This window comes from Cryptomeria japonica, chromosome 4 (assembly GCF_030272615.1).
Source record: "Cryptomeria japonica chromosome 4, Sugi_1.0, whole genome shotgun sequence".
Taxonomy (NCBI): domain Eukaryota; kingdom Viridiplantae; phylum Streptophyta; class Pinopsida; order Cupressales; family Cupressaceae; genus Cryptomeria; species Cryptomeria japonica.
In genome coordinates this window covers 276677984-276699557 of record NC_081408.1, presented here as the reverse complement: position 1 = coordinate 276699557, position 21574 = coordinate 276677984, and the positions used below count along the sequence as shown (strand labels likewise).

At 36.0% G+C, this 21574-nt stretch overlaps 1 protein-coding gene across 1 annotated transcript; it reads right to left on the bottom strand.

Annotated features, from left to right (window-relative positions):
• Positions 1–4043: 4043 nt before the first annotated feature.
• Positions 4044–4832, bottom strand: LOC131875076 (uncharacterized). The gene has a single exon (XM_059219096.1). The coding sequence runs from the start codon at positions 4830–4832 to the stop codon at positions 4044–4046; it is 789 nt and encodes a 262-aa protein (XP_059075079.1).
• Between the last annotated feature and the right edge of the window lie 16742 nt (positions 4833–21574).

Genomic DNA, 21574 nt, shown 5'->3' with positions numbered 1-21574 from the left:
TTTAAAGCTAAGATTATGGGGAAAGAAAGGAAATTGAGAAAGTAAAATTGAGAGAAAAAGGATGATGTGCATGTAAGAATGAAAAGAGTATTTTTAGATATATTTCAAAAAAGCTATAATTTTCAAGCATTCAAAAATGATGGATTTGAGAATTTTCTATTTTTTCATGGAAAAAATTATGCAATTTTTTTAAATTTTAGAATACTTTTTGATGAATTTTAATGGAAGAAAACAAGTCTTGTTATTATTTTATATTTGGAAAATTTTCAAACAATGTATTATTTGTTATCTTGTCTTTATCTATTTTTTTTTGTGCCACAACAATTTAGTGATTTGGTGCGAGGAACTTAGGATTGGAGCTATAAAGGGTGGTGAAGAAATTGATCTAAATATTTTGTAAAACCTTGAAGTGATTATGAGGCTCTAACATGTGAGACTTATTCATTTAAATTACATAGGAGATTAAAATGAACCCAGATGTAAGTTCAATGGCATATTAAGAGTGCTAGTGAAATATTGGTATGAATGCCATGTTATTGATACTTGCCTTATCTTGAGCACTTCTAAAGATTTAGTATGGATGCTAATGATATTCCACACTCCAAAAGTGTAATGTTAGGGGGTATTTTCACCTCATGGTAGCAACCATCTACTCTATCATATAGTGCTATAAAGTTACTATGATGGCACTCTTTGTCTTCCTCTAGGATCCTTGTACTTGGTGTTGATGATTTTTTTAATCAAAAAGGCTACTTATCTTTATTGATGTAAATTGTGTTAAATTGATATATTCATTGTAGAAGTGTTCATGCTTGTTTTATATGCATAGTTTTTAGTGTAAGTCTCCATACTCTTTATTTGGTGTGGCTATGTTTGTTGTATAATGCAATTGTGTCATAGTATGTTAGAGTGGGCCTCTGGATAACACATAGTTAGGTTGCACTTGACCACCATTAGGTACCAATAAGTCCATTGAAATAGTATTTTACCATGTTCATATTGGAAAAGTTTTACATTATAATTATTTATTTCACTATATCAAAGATTTAAAATGTATAATTCATGACAATGGAATCTTTTTATATAATTGTAATATTCTATTGAGATTCCAATTGAAGTGTGATATGTGTTAAAATTAAATTCTAGGCATACAAATACAAACTAAGATCTCAAATCTCCATTACATAATATTGGAACATGAATAGGCTTAGCTATAGTCCTAAAAGGAGAGCTAATCATTTGATTTTTCTCCTTTGTTACAATGGAATTGAGATTGAAGTGTGTGTTCAAGATCTAGGCTAAATGATATTTAGTAATAACACTAAATTATAAGACATAAAAATAACACAATAGGCCAAATCTATAAATGAGATGTAGAGAGGAACCTGTAGCTACAATATGGAGTTTGAAGTGTAAGACCAATGTGCTAGGTGCCCTAGTCCAAGAGGTGTCCAAACTAATAAAAAGGGTGGACATGTAGTTGGGAGGTCTTGTAGGAATGTCCCAAAAAAATGTCAGTCATGAGTGCTAAGTGTCCCAGTCCTTGTGTTTTTTCATATTCAAAATTTAAGATTGACTATCACTTTCTATTCTACACTCTTGTAATACTGTTTATTGCCAAATCTTAATTTGCACACATGAAAATGTGGAAGAAAGGTTGTGTTATATAATGGATTTCCTATGTAAAACCTTGTGTTGGTGTTCACACCACCACAATGGCTATGGATGATTTAAAATAAACATTGTTTTAGGGAGTATAAAGGTTAAAACAATCATGGAAATGCTAAAATGAAATGATTAGACCTTAGGTATGAAACATATGGATTTTCACATAAAGGCTATGATACAATGCTCTTTAGAAAATTTCTACAAGTGTTAATGCAATAACATGATAAACATAAATCACAAAACATGAAATCATACTTTAATGTTGAATACTTTTAGTCTACTACTCCTTGTTATTAGATCTACTTTTTTAGTGTTGTATAATGTATATTGCTTGCTTCTTAAGAATATTCTTATGTCATCACTTAATTAAAAATATCATTATTTAGAAGCTACGCAATCTTTTACATTGGGATTTGTAGCCTTGCATGGAAATGACTCATTGGCATCCTCATTAATGAATTATTTGTATCCCATAGCGGGGAAACCTCTTGTAAATATTTGTTTCTTGTGTTTAAATTTCTATGGTTGGTAAATATCCCAATTGTACTTAGGAAAGTGTGACTTGTATAAATTATGAAATGGTAGTCATTTATCCATGCAATATGTGATATCTCTAGGTTGTCACATTGCATGTTAAGGTTTCTTATATTTTTTTGGGTGTAATTAAGTATTTTTAGGGAATGCATTTGAGGTATATGGTTTTATGATCCTACCCTCATGTTGATTTTTTGAGAATATGTGATAATGGTATTTTGATCATCTGTAGTGTAGTTCCACCCTCTTTCATGTTTGTCATGGCATTTCATCCCATGATTGGTAAGTATTTTACTTGTGCCACATTTATTGGTGCAATGGTACTTCATTGTAAGTGTTATTGATGTTTGGCATTATGCATGATGTGAAGTGTCATTACAATGTCTTTTTATGCCTTGTGTGTCATCATGCTCGACTTTACACTTGTGTGTGTATTGGTATGTAGTGAAATACATTAGTGTTGTACTTTAGTTGTTAATATTAGTTCTTCTCTTAAAAAATAAGTTATTCACTTGAATCATACCTTAAGTATGTGGCTTGGGGAATTACATTGATAGGATTTTGAAGAGACTCAAGATGATGAATTACAAGCCAAAACACCACTAGTTGCCATAAGATTGAAATTGAGCAAACAAGATTAGGGCCAAAATATATATTTGATTTTTTTTATGAATAATTGTTAGTAGTTTGATGTACATAAAGGCCACAAGACATGCCATTATGTATGGAGTAAGCTTAATTTCAAGGTTCATTAAATTATCAAATATTTTTCATTAGAAAATCAAAAAAAGAATTTTGAGATTTATTAATAACACAAAAATATAGAATATTTAAAAATATATATAAAATGAATCTGAGTCAATTAATTAAATAAGGAATGGTTTGATAAATGACTTTGATGATGGAAATATTACCTATAGGTATATCTTTTATCTTTTCCTCTAAATCAATCCATTATATTTTTTTCTATAATAGAAATCAAGTATGTGATAATGACAGTCATAACATATCAAGCCTATTGCTATTATTTAATCTTAATACTTGATGCAATTGAAAACCACTATCAACCCCTTAAATTCATATTTGTTGATTATCTTTCTTGACTATTGCTTCACTCTTTTTTTTTTCAAGTACAACTGTGTTTGCATGTTAAGATTATAGATACAATACTTAAACACCCAAGAAATTCAAGGTTGATGATTCACCCAAGAATTTCAAAAAAATAAAATAAAATTTTAAACATATTTTAATGGTAAAAGAAATAAATATATTTTTTACTTTGTATATACTGAATTTGAGTTACTTGGTTGCATAGATAGTAATTGAACAGGGAGCTAAGATAATAGAAAGCGTATGTATCTGCCATCTTGATTCAGAAGAAGTATGATGAACGTCCAAAAACGAACCCATTTTAAGTCTTCCTGATTCTTGGCTCTTCTATTCAATTGAAACGATCTCAACTAGACAGAAGACTAAGAGCGTATACAATACGAGAACAACAATAAATACATGTAGATACAAAGCAATTTTGGGTTAGCTCTCGGAATATAAAATGCATCAAATAGTCGAGTATCCAACATACATTGAGATGAGGTATGGTATGGTATAAACGATACATAGAGCACAATATTGCTGTTTTCTTTGTTTTCCACTCCAATTACAGTTACAACTACTGAGGCAAGCGGGTTTGAATCCAAATTTGAATGTAATGAAACACCAATAGCAAGAAAAAAATCAATAAAACGAAAGCACTTCGGATCCGTACACCTTAGAGACCATGAAACCACAATTCTCATTACAGCAACAACTCGATCCAAACGCTCACACAACGATTATAAAAGCTAGCAGTAATAGAAAACAAAGATGGCGATCGTAACCAGGGACAGATAATGGCTGGTGTTTTTCCTCACCATGGGACTTCCCCCGATCAGAGGATTTGCTCCCACCAAAGGCTGGTTAAACACCGTCTGCCCATTTGGAAGGTCGGCTTCCAGTGGAGATGAAAAAGCTGGCTGAATGAAAGGAAGCGATCCGGGGCTCAGAGCACTCCCACAGTTTTGATTAACCAAAGGGTCATCATTGGCCGACCATGCGCTCTGCCCATTGTTATCCACCATTCTCAACTCTCCACTCTCAAGCAAAACCAGCGACTGATAATTATCGGCTCCATTGTTCCACACTTCATTGTTACCATCATTTATCTGCAACCCGTCATCTGTTAACAGAAGAATACATGGGCTCGTTGTGGTGACTACCTGGCATGGAGACTCCCAAATGCTCTGCTGGGCCGCCGTATTTATAACATCAACATAGCAGTATTCCAAGCCCAGTCCTCCTAGCCCTGGATTTGTCTGCTTTCTCACAAGCATTGCGGTGAATGTGCCCGATTGAGATGTTAAAAATGGCTGGGTTACTGTTAATCCATTGCCTGCGGGCGTGTTAACTACAGAAGAACCCGAGCCCTGTATTACAGGCACTGTATTCCCATTGGGTGTGTTTAAGAATGCCAGGACTTGCTGCATTTGGGTTCGAACTATGCTCCCAACGCCAGCTTGGCATGACCCATTGCTCAGCATATTTGACAAAACGAGGAACACCAAAGCTAATTTGCAGAACGACTGAGTTGTCATGGCAACTTATGTATAAGTTTTGCAGGGCAAAAGATATATGAGAGAAGAAGCAAGTACTGAAGTCAATATAGTCTAATATTTGAATGACTCTGACCTTGTTAGATCCTTATTTATATCTGAATACAGAGTTAGATTAATGAATGGAAATGAAGTATTTGGTGAAAGAGGTTGCAAGTGGAGTGGATGTGCGGTTGAATTTGGAGTTCAATGGGTTGGGTGGATAGCGGTTCTATTCTCCCGGGCCTCATGGTTTTATTAGATTATTTAAAATTTTACTGTGAATGAGTTAAAAGTATGTGAAGGATTATGGAGGCAGCCCTAGCGTGGTTTGAATGCAAGACCCTGAATAAGTAATAGGAAAGATAATTAATTATGGATGAGATAGTCTTCTTGCCTGCGTAAAGGACGAGGACTAACAAATACATGAAATGCTTTTCGTTTCTTTATATTAAAGAAGCATAATTCTATGACTGACCTGAACGTCAATTGGAACTGTTCTGGTACAAAATTTCTTTTGGCTATAGCACAGTCAACCATGGCTGTTTCACCCACGTAAGCATGGCTAACTACTGCACTTTCTAGACTATAGGATTGACTCTCACATATGCATACGTGCTACACAGATTTTAGTAAAGGAAATATAAAGTTTCCTTATGTGCAATTATGGCTGTTTCACCCACGTAAGCATGGCTAACTACTGCACTTTCTAGACTATAGGATTGACTCTCACATATGCATACGTTCTACACAGATTTTAGTAAAGGAAATTTAAAGTTTCCTTATGTGCAATTTAGGCCAACTCAACTAAATGTACATACCAATAAATGGTTGTTAATGTATTCCCATTTTAATAATTTGTAACAATAAACATAAATGTTATGTTTGATAATAAAAAGATATTAGGGTTACCGTGGATTTAAATTTTATGTTTTTTTGGGCATAATACATAATAAATGTTAGATTGTAATTATCTAAGAATAAGATTATTTGATTGCAATTGTGTAGAGCTTAGTGTGACTGTTAAGAATGAATGAACAATTGTAAGCTTGTCATATACTCTCAAATTTGTCATAAATAAATTTTAGATTACTTTCTTTCTTTTACCTTATGTATGGTTGTTTGCTTAGTTCTTGGATATCTAAGGACTTGGTAGTATTTAGAACTGGGTTAAGGGCTATTGATTAGTTGTGGGTAGTCAAGATTGACTATGTTATGTATAAATACTACACAAAATTTTGTAAAGGAATTATATTATGTGGGAAAAGAATTAGGTAATTTGAAGCATGTTTCAAAGTTGTGATAGATTTGTTGATTTAGCATCTATTTTTTTTAATAATATAGCATTAATAATTGTGACTTAAAAGTTGTTAATGTTGATCATAAGTACTTATAACTAAATGAATTGCATTCCTTATATCTAAAAGGCAACAAATCATTTGATGTCATAACAACAGACCAATAAAATATGACTTCATGCACAACTGTTGGCCTAATGTTTTTAGGACTTTTTGGATATATGAATAGAAAACATGTCAATGCGGCATAATATTTGATGATGTGGCCCTAAAACCTTAGTTATAAGAAAGGGACTTGCCAAGTAAGCCATTATAAAAAAATGGGACTGATTTGAAATTTGCCATAGGATTTTGAGAGGCCCCAAATTAGAGGGTCTTCTCCCCTAATTTGAGCCAATTGAACCATATGCAAATAAAGAAAAATAAATTATGATAACAAATGGTAGTTAAAGTATTTCTATATTAATAATTTGTACAAGTTAATAAATGTAAATAAATAATTTTAAAAAGTTTGATAATCAAAAAGTTATTAGGATTAATGTGGAAATGAATTTCATGTGTTTTGGTATAATAAATAATAAAATTTTGATTTTAATGATCTGCGAATAAGAATATTTGGTTGTAACTATGTAGTGATGAGTTTGGTTGTCCAGAATGAATCTACAATTGTAAACTCGTCATATGTAACTTGTAGTTTTTTTTCCATTTCACCTTATCTATAGTAATTTACATAGTTCTTGAACATTTTAGGATCTTTGAATATCTAAGGACTTTATAGTATTTAGAAATAGGTTATGAGCCATTAATTAGTCACAAGAAGTCATGAACTCCTAGATCGACTACCAAAAATTGAATAATGACTAAAAACAACAATCTTCAATCATCCAAAATATTTGATTGATTGTGTTGAATTATTTTGTATTTTAAAAATGTCAATTGATGTGTGAATTGATTGCTTGATTATGAGATGATTAAGATATTATTCGATGGTTAGAACGAATGCATTGAATACCTTTATATATAAGGGAATTATAATATATTACATAAAAATGTGCTTAGTCAACCATAGGTAGGAACAATAAAGATGGGAAGTTAGTCACATTTGAATCTAAAACCTAGAATTTTTACAATCACAAGGATGACCTTGGGACTGTAAACCAGTTTTTGGATTGAAGAGGGGATATATTTTAGTGGATTTAATATGTGCATAAAAATAGCATGTGCATGGTGGTGATAAATGTCATGTCCCAAATATACACACCTCATTTTGTTGATGGAAAAATTAGGAGCTCCTTGTTTTTAGTTATATTTTTATATCATTTATGTTTTCTTGTTTGCTTCTATAATTCCCCTTTAGGTTTGAAATTCTTTATTTTTCTTTTTTTGCATGGCTTTCTCTTAGATCCATTTTATTTGGTTAGAATTTTGAGGTTGGTGATTTTGGAGTTCTTTCTAAGATATCAAAAACTCTTGACATCCCTTTTGATCAACCCATCAAAGTTATTCATCTATACAAGGTGTCATGACCTTGACCTACCACTCATTTTTTGTATTTATGTCCATCTTCTTAAAAATGTGCCTTTTCCTTTTCGTTTTTATTGTATATTTTATCTTGCTTCATTTTCTTTTATTTTTTATTTCTCTTTTCTTCTACCTTTTTATTGCTCTCATGTTCCAAAAATATAAATAGTTCCTTGCACTCCTTCTGATTGGCTAGAAAAATTCACTAGTAGTAGGATTTGTGCATTGCGTGTATGCTAGAAATTGAACCTATTTGTAAACCCTAAAAAACTCAACTAGTAGTCTAGATATACTAAACTCACCAAACAACACTAATGAAGTACTCTATCATGCATGAAATTAAAATGAAACAATAAAACCATATACTTCACATACACAATAGGCTTTCCTCCATTGTTCTCCTAGCCTCCAAGATCTTGTAAAAGTGGTGTTTTCTCTTAGCCTTAAGCACTAGCGCAAGAGGTCATGAAAGCATGGAGTATTTTTTAGGTACTCTAATGATTGTGGATTGATAATGAAAGGGAAGAAGCCTCTTTTATAGAAATCTCCAAGAGAATCAAGGGATTCGATTAAGAGGTTAAAATATGAATGGCCATGATGACATAGTTAGAAGATAATCAATAGCATTGAAGGGTAGGTAAAGGTGAAGGGATGAGATAAAGTGGTAGGTGAGAGTGAATAGATTAATAGGTTGATTTGAATGAAGGGATAAGATCGAGTGGTAGGTAAATGTGTTACCATGTAAGGAGAAGGGAAGATAGAAGACAATAAAGAGGAATGAAACACTTGTCAGATGCCTATGAATTGAGATTATGGTCCATGTGAACAAGTTGGATAGCAAGGTTTAGAAAGAAGAGGATAAAAAATTAATTAATTAATTAAAAAGTTACATAATTAATAGAGAAAAAGACGGGGTTAGGTTAATTTTTTTTTTTGGGATCAACAAAGGGCCAAGGCTGGAGATATTATATTTATACAAGTAGAAAATACATATATAAAGTTTTAAAATAAGTCCGAAGAAACAAGCCCCAAATAAATTATACAAGAAATGCCCAGAGAACCACATGGGCAAACCAAAAAGCCATCTTCAAACAAGAGTTTGACGGATAACCAGAGGAAATTCTAAGATATAGACAAAAAAGAAACGCAAACTAGATAGCCTAACCCGACCATGAAGAGCCAAAACCGATCGAAAAGTTCATATCACTGGAGAAGTGGGACTAGAGGCTGGCAAAGTAGGAGTAGAGATTATTGAAGTGTCTACCCAATGGACAATCGTCGGAATCCACTTGACCTAGACAAGTTCAAAAGGTTTGGGAAAGCAGTTAGTTTTTTCCGTTGGCTTAGGGCCCCCACGAGCAAATATTTCTTTCAATTTAGCTTCCCAGTTGTCCACTCTCTCAGATGGAGCTAATTCTATCAACCCATGAAACTATAAATACTTCTTTATCCAATTTTTCTCAGGGGATTAGGTTAATCAAATAAATAATAAATATTTAATTAATTATTTAATATTTATATAATTAATTGAATAATTAATTGTACTTAATGACATTATCCCATAATTTTAACCATGAGCTTGTAGCATCTTACTTTAGTATTCACTCATATTCAGATGAATCATCATCTATATAGCTGCATTAGCATATTACGTTCTCTATCTTATGCAATTTTAGACTTGCCATATCCACCATAGGAATTGAATGCTATAATATATTGGTGATCATTTTTTTATCATTAAAAATTCCCTAAAGGTTCTTTTCAACACTAGTAGCTCTCAAAAGAATGTATAAACATTGACGAATAAATTAAAAAACAAACAATTAAATTTTTTGTAGTGGATAAAATTGTCCTAGGAAAAATTGTACATAAACTAGAACATAGGTGCAACCTATTCATAGGCCTCATAAATTGTTATTCATTTCTAAGCTTGGGTTCTTCCTCACACCTATCTAGTACTAATTTCTAGGTTCTATATCGAAGTCATAAGATCTCAAATAGTTAAAGTGATCCAAGTTGACAATGCACCAAAATTTTCATAAGCTCTATTTTTGCATTTATGCTGTCATTATTATATCTTACTTCATATTAATCAATCTCAACTCCTTTAATTAAATCAAAATTTCATCTATTTAACACTTTTCTTTATAGAGTGTGTTTGATTTTTCATCAACTACAATATTATTATTTTTAATATGGTATAACTTATTATGATTGTAATTAATCAATAATATATTAAATTTTAGGAATACAAATACATAACAATCAATTCTATATCTCATTATCTAGACTCATTGAAATTCAGCATATGTAAATTAATTAATTATTTTTAATTTAAAAAATATTTTAATCATTGAAATTCAAGTCATTAAGAGTTTAAAAATAAACATTAAAATAGTTTTCAAGAGTAGATTGGATGGTCAAGCCATTGAAAGACAAATGATTGATTGGAGGTTTGACCCCTCTATTTACCTCTGCATGGATTGTGGTTTGTTCATGAAAATGGATATTATTGTAGTGCACATTAGGACTTCACTTCGCAGGTCTGACCAAATATTGATTGCATTGTTTAGAAATAAATAAATAAATAAAAATTAAATAAATTATATATAATTTAGAAAACAACTCAATAACTGTCTAAGTACTTTCTATTAAATATGGACGTAAACCACACACATTAGGCAACATATTAAGCCTACATAATGCCAGTCAACTCTGAGTGTTTAACACTTTTAAGTCTAAAAGTCAAAACTTAATGTATGTGATTTAAGCCAACCGAACATTTAATCATTAATAATATTAAATTTACTTTAAATTTACCGTAGAGTAACGATTCAGACAGGCTATAATAGGAGAAAATCCTGAACGCAAGAAATAAAGATATCATAAATGCGAAAACTGAATATACTACACAGAAATAAAACTACAAAAAAATGTATCACACTTTAATTCAAAAAAAAATGACCAACATTGTCACATTCATATTAAAACCTACTTTGAATACACCATTGCCTCCCTTATCTATCTTCCACCTTGATCATATGTAGAGATTACTGCCAGAGTCCAGATACAAATAGAATGGAATACCTAAAGTCAGCTAGAAAGAAAGAAAATGTAATCTAAATCACAATCACACTCACAACTACAGAATACTTATATACACTCCCTGGTTTCCCTATAAGTTCAGCACACTTTATCAGCTAAACCAGAATAGCACACAATTACCAACTGGTTACAGCTAACCGAAACTTTACTCTCAGACCAACTGTAAAGACCATTGTTCAAACTCTCAATAGAAAAACACAGCAATTACTAGGGCAACTCCAGATGCAGCCAGGCAGATATAAGAGCTACTCTCTCTGGGCATATGACTTCCTCCAATCAAAGGGTTCGCACTCACCAAAGGCTGGCTAAACACCGGCTGCCCATTTGGCAGGTCGACCTGCAGTGGAGATGAAAAAGCAGGCTGAATGAAAGGAAGCGATCCGGGGCTCAGAGCAGTTCCACAGTTCTGATTAACCAAAGGGTCATCATTGGCCGACCAAGAGCTCTGCCCATTGTTATCCACCATTCTCAACTCTCCACTCTCAAGCAAAATCAGAGACTGGTAATTATCGGCTCCATTGTTCCACACTTCATTGTTACCATCATTTATCTGCAACCCATCGTCTGTTAACAGAAGAATACATGGGCTCGTTGTTGTAACTCCTTGGCATGGAGACTCCCAAATGCTCTGCTGGGCAGCCGTATTTATAACATCTACATAGCAGTAATCTAAGCCAAGCCCTCCTATGCCTGGATTTGTCTGCTTTCTCACAAGCATTGAAGTGAATGTGCCCGATTGAGAGGTTAAAAATGGCTGGGTCACTGTAAATCCATTTCCTGCTGGTGTGTTAACTACAGAAGAGCCCGAGCCTTGTATTACAGGCACTGAATTCCCATTAGGGGTGTTGAGAGCGGCTAATACTTGTTGCGTTTGAGTTCGCACAATGCTTCCAACGCCGCCTTGACATGCTACACTGTTGAGGAGAGCTGATAAAATTAGGAGCTTCAAAGCCATTGATTCTAGAACCCGCATAGCCTTTGTCATTGCTTGATACTATTAATTCTAGCAAGAAAAAGTATTTGGCTCTGGATTGCTTTCTTCTTGGATGATATTCAGTTACCCAGTTGCCTATTTATATGTTGATCTGCATGAAAGTGGGTGGATGGTTGCATTGAATTCAACGTGAGTTCAGTAAGTGGGCTCTGTCTAGCATGAATTGTTATATAATATACTGAATGCTTGCCTAGCTTTTGTTCGCCCACACTAAGAAAAAATCATAACTAATGCACTGAAGTTTAAATTAATAAACTCAGTAGGAGGGCTGGTATTTTAGGTGAATGAAATGTGGGGATTGATTATGGTGTAATCCGAGATCAGGGATATATATATATGACGAAGGCAGTCAATGAGAAGTGAATCACACATATTAGGTTGGCTAAACCATTATCTTTCCTATATTGGGTTTTGTCATTCTCAACTACTCTCCGCTCCTTGTCAATGGCGACAGTCTAATGAAGTCATTATCTCTTCTGCCTAATCTCTTGTACAAAGGTTTTGAACGCTTCCTTTGGTAACGCTTTCTTAAGTGGTGCAATTCACTTTTAGTTAGTTTTATTTTTGACTTAATAATTAGACAAAGGTAATTGGGGCAACGCCTATGGAGCATACATGATGTAACCTTATCATGATTATTAATTAATTAAAACTAAAAATATATTGTATTTTCATTTTTAATTAATTAAAATATAAGTTAGTTTTGGTATAGGGTGCCAGCAATGTAATTGTTTGCGTAGAGTACCACTTCAAAACTCGTTTTTTGGTAACACTTTTTTATATAAATGCAATTCAGTTTTAGTCAATTTTAATTTGAGCAAAAGTTGAAGTTATATCTTATCAATTATCTTTTGGTTAGGGTGGCAACGATCTAATTATTTGTTTAGAGTGTCATTTGATATGTTAATATGTTAAATATAATTGTTGTGTTTTTTTGTTTGTGTCAATGGTTTGGTTTTCTAAGATGTTTACTTCTTTCTTTTAACTATCTATTAGCAGTTATCATTTTGGTTATATATATATTGAGAATTCGATATGGAAAGGGAATCTCAATAGATACTGATTGTGATATGTGTAATCATTAAGTAATTGATTATTTTATTTGAAAGAGTTGATTTATGATAAATGTTGAAAATATATCAAATAAAGTGTTACAATTACAAAAGGAAGGATACCAATGTTTACTTTTGTAGGAAATATATCTAAGATCTATTGAAATACACGTTTTCATGATCTAATTGAAGCTTTTGTTATTAGAACTAGATAGTGGATCTTGACAAATTTTCCAATAATATTTACTAGGTTATTGGTCAAAATTATATATGTGACCCCAATCTAAACAAATTCATTCTTGAATATATTTTGTGACTTTAAATAATGATTTTTTAATCTTCAAAATCCTATTTCCTTTGTGTTCCTAGGATTAGCTAGAAATTAAAAGCACCTATAGAGATTACTATTTAGCGAGGGAGTTTACACCTTATATTTATCATAGTCAAGCCTTGTTACACTGCTTTAATGATCTTAAGAAAATTTGAATAGATGTCAAGTATAATGCAAATGCCTATGTATCTATCCATATAAATGTAGATGCTAATGAAATTCTCCCTATGATGAGAAAATGCATAATTTTATGTTGTTCTTTCCACATATAGTGCATTTTTCTTATCTCTTATCTTTTCCCTTTTCCTTAGAATTAGGTTTTTTTTTCCTATGAGGTTGACATGTATCTCTTCTTACAATCTATTCAAAGAAGGTGATAAGTTTTATTCACTTGAGGATGATCATTAAATTAGTTTGTTGTTTAAATAGTCATTTTGTATTTTTAAAATTTTCCACATTGTTTGAAAGACTATTGTACATTTACCTAATCTTTTGAAGTCCTTGTTTGTCCCACAAGAGTTCTTGTTATGTGACCAAATTATTTTTTCTTCATTATTTAGTTGCAACATTGGATATATGATGTAGATCTTGTTGGAATCAAGGAACACTAAGAGGAGGGGGTGAATCAGTGTTTTATCGATTAACCAATTTTTTGATTTAATTTTAAAGCATCAAAAGAATAAGCATGAAACTGAAATGCATAAACTCAAAACAAGCAACCACAAAATCATAACACCAAGATTTTTACGTCGAAACCCAAATGGGAAAAACCACAGTGGGATTTGAACCCACAATGTTATTCCACTATGATCAATAGAAAAACAATATTACATGAAGGGGAATGCACAAACATTCAGACACACTGCTTAGAGCTCACTGCTCAATTACAATAAGGGCTACAACCCTGGAAGGATCACTGCCTTACTGATCAATTAAATTGATGAAATACAATGAAAGAACTCCAAAACATCATCTAACAATTAAAAGATGAGTTTTGGTTAAGTGCCAAATCTCTGATTGTATCTGCTCTACAACTCTGCTTTGTTTCATGTCTCAGCCAGCTACCGGATCAAGAATGCACATGTGAAACTGTGCTTCAAAGGATTCTCGATCATCACTCACTCACACATCAATCATACCACACACCAAAAAGTTCTTCTACACTAGTCTTATATATCCACACAAAATAATCATTTATCAAGTCCGCTTATTGATGTAGCGTGTAATCATGAGTCAATTTGATCGGATCACTAAAAAAAACGTGGATCACCAAATTGATGATAAAATGATGTCTCTATGTCGGCCCAATAATCCCATGCATGATTCACAACACTATAATCACCTAAAAGCTTCCAAACCAAAACTGCTCTGCTCAACCTGAAATATCGGTTAACTGGCTACTGGTTGACATCTGCTTCTGGATATCAAGATCCATGATTACCAGCTATGAATCTCAAGAAGAGTTACCATCAATGAAAACACTAAACCACTAATCAAGCATATATATCCACCATATGAGTGTCAATTGCCAACAAATCTCCCCCTTTGGCATTGATGGCAACACTCATGAAAAATGACTAAGTGTTGAAACCTGTACAACGGATTAAAATTTCTAAGGCTTCCCTTTAGACAAAGAATTATGAAACCTTTATCATACTTTATACATTACACTCTTCTACTATATATTTTTTACCTTTATTCTCCCCCTTTGACAACAATGCCAAAGATGGGGTGCTATCCAAAACTTAAATATACAGAGATATCTACTAGAGACTTTACAAGTATTTGAAGATATCAACAAAATATTCTTCAAAAATCCTAGGTGAGTGTCCCACCCACTCTTCAAGTTGTCCAAGATTGTAATGAATGCATTGAAAAACATATGCATGAATCTCCACATCCTCTAGTTCAGATGGAATAGGTTGTCCCATAACCTTCATACAGTCAACCTTATTGTTGAACATGGTGTCCGACTGGGGGGCAATCAAATTCCAGAGTTCACCAACTCTCCTCAAAATTCTATCCTTATCCATATTAAGGCTCGAGATTTGATCATTGAGAGCCATTATTTTCCTTGAACTACACTATTGGTTAGGGATACATTAGGATCAAAAGACTATGAAATACTAGCAAGTTTACCCTGACAAACAATTATTTGGTTGTTTATGCCTACAGTGAACTTTGGTAGAATTAGACAAGGTTTTTATATTTTACCGCTTTCAACCAATGTATCTGAAATAGGTTGCAGACATTTATTCAATCTTACTCTATCATCTTCTATCATTTTCAGAATGTCTTCATTCTTACCTCCTTGAATATATCTAATACTCACTTAGTAGTAGACTTCTCCAAAGAATCAAAATTGGCACATTTACATTATTAATCAATTATAATAATTTACTAGAGGGGTTAGAATTGGGATCTAGTTGCACTCCTAGAGCCACTTTTTGTAACACATCAATAGACATCAAAATAATATTTTTGTCTTCAAACTCTGAATTGACCAGATCATGATTGGGTTGAGCTTGTACAACTGCTGCAAGCATCAACTTTTCAACAAGAGACATTTGTCCAAGATCTAGAGGACCATAAATATTGACAGAGATTTGGGGTAGGCTCCTTTTGACTGAAGGAGTTTCAATTGCTGGATCAACAAATACCTTCCCTTTATCTACCTCTGCATCTCACACCTCTGACTTCTCTAGCTCCTTTACCTCAGCACCATCCCCTTTATCCTATGCACCGGTGTTGCCACTTGGTGCAGTATCATCCTTTTGAATCTCGGGAACTTCTCTAGCATTATCTAACACTAGAGGATTTGTACTGATCTCAGCATCAAGTGTTGCATTTCCTTGGTCTTCTGGATGCTCCTCGATCTGAGTTTCATCCATTTGATCGCTAGAGACACCTTCCTTTACTTTTCAATGGGAAGTCTAAACTGCATCACTATATAAGGGGTTGTTCTTCATGATTATTCTCTAGATATCCTCAGTTTCTTTCCTCACCTCTTCAACCCTGCGAATCATCAACCTGTTCACCCTATTTCTTCTTTTTAATTCCTTCTTATTTTCTTCCTCAATGAGCCTTTTGGCTTCATCTTGGGAGATACAGGTGCAAACATTAATCAATTCTCTCTCTTTCATTTCCTTATCAATTTTACTATCAGTCAGTCTCCTCGCATCAATACTATTGTATAGATCCTTAGGGATACTATGCTCCAATTCAATTAAAGTTTTTCTAAAGTTATGCAAATATAGAACAGTACCTTGTTTAACTTTTTTCTGATCTTCCTCATCTAGATTTTCATAATATGCTCCAATATTCTTCAAATTTCCAGCCATAATTATCTCTTCAATCAATTGATCTATTGTCATTGAAGGAACAAATGCATATTTACCTTGTTGATCACTAGATTCAAGGTCTTTATCAAGTTGAATTCTAATCTTCCTTCCCCGGGCAAGTGCACAAAGATGGTGGTCAAAAAGGGGGGTATAAGTGGACACTTTTTTTTTTCTAAAATCAGGTGAACCTGAACTTGGAGGCAAAATTTGAAAGTCATCCACTCAAGATATGAAGATAATCAAAGAACAAATATTGTAGTACTATGAATCTAGTTTCCAAACTACTAAACTTTTTCAAAATTGGATAAGATTAAGGGGGTCAAATCCTTCACGAACGAAAAACTGACCCTGATTTTTTCTGAAAAACATAACATAGTGTTTGATGTGCGCATCAAAAAAGTCATAGTTAGATTTAGTATTTTGACAAATCCTTTGGTACAAAGATAGTTAAGAGTGAGCACTAGAAGATGTGTATTTTTTGTAATTTTTTGTTGAGTGTTTTTTTTTTATGATTTTTCCAATCGAGCACATCTTGAAAATTAGGTACCTGTTCATAGCGCGAAGTATAAGTTGCACTAAACAAATCGAAAATGCAATTTTTTTTAAAAATATTGTAAAGAATCAAGTGCACTACAATAATATATAAAGTTTTTTAAATTTGGATAAGTATATCAAAAGTTATTCAAAAAATGGTGCACCTATGTTTGTGGGAACTATGGAGACACTGGTAAAAGAAATTCAATAATAATATGTTATTGTTGTTCAAATTGAAAAAAAATTATATGGTTAGAAAGCTCAGAAGATAGGTGAAAATATGCTGGCAATTTTAGAAATACCCACTTGATGAAGTGTAAACCTGATGATGACAAAGTTGATAAAATAAAACACATCAAAAATGAGAGAAATGGAGGGAAATCAAACTTCCAAATCGTAGCTTTGTCATCCAGGCCTATTTTCCAAGCCTAAACAGTCAAAAGCGCGTACGAGGTACTACAAGTTTAAAAAGCACATATGGGGTGCCTATGGTGTAAGCAGCGCGTACTCACTCGTTTTCCTATAAACAACGCGTACATGCTCTTTTTACTATAAATAGCATGTACACGCTATTGTATAATATGATATTCTATATATAATATGTGTATATACATATAATGTATGTAATATATAATATGTGTATAATATGATATTGTATATATAATATGTGTATATACATATAATATATAATATATGTATATATACTATAATATATTAAACATATATATACACATGTAAGTGTATTGTCTCCCCCTCTCAAACGCATACAAGGTGCCTCTCTCTCTCTCTCTCTCTCTCTCTCCCTTCCTCCAATACCCCATCCCTCTCTCTCTCCCTCACTCTCTCCCCTTCTCCCTTCCTCCATACCCCATCCCTCCCTCTCTCCCCCTTATCCCTTCTTCCATACCCTATCCCTCTCTCTCTTGCTCTCCTCCCCTTCTCCCTTCCTCCATACCCCATACCTCTTTCTCTTCTTCTCTCCCTCCCTCTCTTCATACCCCACTGCAATTGTGTCTGCACTTCTATAGAAATAAGTAAATTTATTTCTTGTTTGCAACTTCCTCTTTGATTTTTATCATGTATGCTCTCCTAAGAAAATTGACTGATGGATTTGTGTGTGTATATTGAATAGGAGGAATAGGGGTGTTAAATTGAACCACGGGTGTATTACCATGACAAAAAGGGAAACCCGCAACAATATTCTTCTCGAATGTGTTTTTAATGAGTAGAGCAGATGTGGAAAATCATGTCAACAAAGCAACATGATGAGTCAGAGTACCTATAATATGTTTTTCAGAAGGAAACAATAGGTAGGAAGAGAAAGAGGGATAGTAACACAGATGATGTCCTGTAGAATGATAGTGGTGGGTATGTGAGAGTTCCCATGATGTTACACAACGCCTGTCACCTAAAGAAATTAAAGTTTGTTGTATGCATGGCAGTGGTAGTATATGATGATCATCATTTGTCAAACAGCTTGGAACGGTACATACCTATAGCATCCTAAAATTGTGACACTTGCAATTTCGACTGCATTTGGGTCTTCACGATGGCGGCGCAACGTTGAACCTGAATGGAGACCCCCGAAACTTGCTTGTGACATCAAAAACCTGCATCTTTTTGCACCTTGGCCTGATCCTTCCTTGCACCCTGCTGTCCCGGGAGGTGGGACCATGGTGCCCAGCGCCTTGGTCCTTCAGGACTAGGGCGCCCAGCGCCCTAGTCCCCCAGGACCATGGCGCCCAGCGCCCTAGTCCCTGGCCTATTTTGGGCCCGGTCTCCTTTTGGGCATCGGGTCTTGAAGTTTGCAAATTGGAAAATAATGCTTCTAGGTCGGCCTAAGGTCGGAAAAATCAGTCTCTCAACCCTAATTGACAAGTATATAAACTACTTTTCCTCTCCTAGAAAGAGGGGAAGAAAATAAGAAAGGGCAAGACGCGGAAGCGATATTCAAACATTCAAACATTCAAGCATTCAAGCATTCCTTCAAGCAATTGAGCATTCTAAGTCTCCATTCAAGGCTAGGTGTTGCATTCAAGACAAGGATTCAACCATTGAAGAGGAGATCACATACAACATATAACATACTACATACATTACACCTTCGCATGTAAGAATACAAACATTCTTACAACAAGGTATCAGTACTTATTTACATTACAAACATTCTCATTTCTTGGTTAATTCCAAAACCGGGGTTTGACCTAAAGGCAAACCCCTAATCCCTAACCAATCATCCTCTCTTTTCTGTGTGTAGGTTGCAGGTACGCGGCTGTAATTGAAGATCTGGAATCCTTGTGCAGAGACGAACAGATCCCCCTTCGTTTCGCGGATTTTTTCGGAGGACCGTGTGCACTCCGGGCGCCATCGTCTCGTCAACTTTTGCTCAAATTTGCAGAATAACACCGTCTCGACATTTTACTGCTAATTCCAGGTCCGCAGCTTCATCCCGTATCCCTATCTCTATTTATAAGCGAATCTTTCTTACTTTACATGCATTCCTAGTTTCAATCTTTCTATCTACATTCTTTACAAAAGAGGGTATCCTTGATGTCTCAACCCTTGAAACTCATTAGAATCCAATCCTGCATTGTGTGGGATTGGATCTTGTGGGTTTCAACCCCTCTTTTGAATGTAAAGTCTCTCCTAAGTGAAAACCATCAACCCTAGTGACCTCCCTTCTCTCTCCTTGGAGTTGGGGAGGGGAGAACAACTAGGGTTCGATTTTTCCGCTTTACAATACCCATGAAAAGAATCAAGTGTGTAATTCCTATAGTCACAATCGAGATCAGTCTTATAACCTTGCAAATTTAATAACATCACATGTTTTAGAACTTAGGCAATACTCTTAGGGTTATGTCAAGCTCTTACACTTGCTTTTTAGCGAAGCCCTCGTTGTTTGTTGCTTGGAGTCTCGTTGTATGATGTTCTATTCATAAATTTAAATTTAATATATCATTTTATTAGCCACCATATGACCCCTTAGGTGTCATTAGAGGTCACATTGTTTCCTAAGAGGTCATATGGTGTCCTGTGACCCCTTAAGACCCCTCGGGACACCAATGACCCATAACAACACCATATGGGTGTTCTAAAGGGTCCTATGGTGTTCTATGACCCCTTAGGACACCATTGGGTGTAGTTATAGGTCCTAGGGTAGGCTAAGGGATAATATAGTGTCGATATGACCCCGGTAGGACACCCTATGACCCCTTAGATGGGGGGTAGGGGGCGGTGGGGGAGTTGGGGGCTTTGGGGGGCAGGTGGCCTTGTGCAGAGGACGCGACCAGAGGGTGCCAACCAGAGGAGAGAGCGAGCGACATCCTCTCTCTTCTCGCTCTCATCTCTCTCTCAGCTCTCTCTCTCTCCCCATACCCCATCCCTCTCTCTCATCGCTCAACCTCCCCTTCTCCCTTCAGCCATACCCCATCCCTCTTTCTCTTCTTCTCTCCCTCGCTCTTCGAGGGAGAGAGGGGGTTGGCAGATCAAGATCATGCATGATGGTAGTCCTGGGTGCCAGGGGCCGGGCGCTCAACCGCGACCGCACGGACAAGACCACAGAGCCGAGCCCGCGCCGAAGCACGCGTACGCTCCCTCTCCTCTCCTTTCCTCTCCTCCTCCACCTCTCTCTCCCTCTCTCTCCTTCCCTCTCCTCCTCTCTCTCTCCTCTCTCTCTCTCTCCTCTCCCAGCGCCCCAGCTCGGCTCCCTCAGCTCCCCCTAGCTCCTCCCTCTCCGCACCTCCCCCCCTCTTCTCTCCCGCTCTCCCTTCCCTCCCTTCCCTTCTTCGGCCCCGCCCTTCCCGCCTCTCTCGCCTCTCTCTCTCCCTCCCTCTCCCCTCCTTCTCTTCTCTCTCCCACCCTCCCCCCTCTTCTCTCCCTCTCTCCCTCCCTCTACCCTCTCTCTCCCTCTCGCCCTCCCTCTCAGGCGCCGACCGCCGCCGCACCGCCCCCGCACGCGACGCCGAGCGCCGCTCCCGCCAGGCCCTCTGTCCCCGGCGGCGCTCACCCTCCCCTCCTCCCGCGACATCGACCTCTCTCCGCTCTCTCTAGATCCCTCCGCTCGACCGCCATCTCCCTGCTCCGCCCTCTCGCTCTCTCGCGCTCCGTCCTTCCCTCCCGCCCTCTTCTCTCCCTCCCTCCCTCCCTCCCTCTACCTCTCCCCCCTCTCTCTCTCTCTCTCTCCTCCATACCCCTTCTTCTCTCCCACCCTTCCCCCTCTTCTCTCCCTCTCTCCCTCCTCTACCTCTCTCCCTCTCTCTACCTTCCCTCCCCCCCCCCTCTCTCTCTCTCTCTCTCTCTCTCTCTCTCTCTCTCTCTCTCTCTCCTTCCCTCCCCCTCTTCTCTCCCTCTCTCCCTTCCTCTACCTCTCCCCCCCCCCTCTCTCTCTCTCTCCCCCTTCCTCCATACCCCTTCTTCTCTCCCACCCCCCCCTCTTCTCTCCCTCTCTCCCTCTCTCTACCTTCCCTCTCTCCCTCCCCCCCTCTCTCTCTCCTCCCTCTCTCTCCCTCTCCCTCCTTCCCTCTCTCTCTCTCCTCTCTCTCCCTCTCCCTCCCCCTCTCTCTCTCTCCC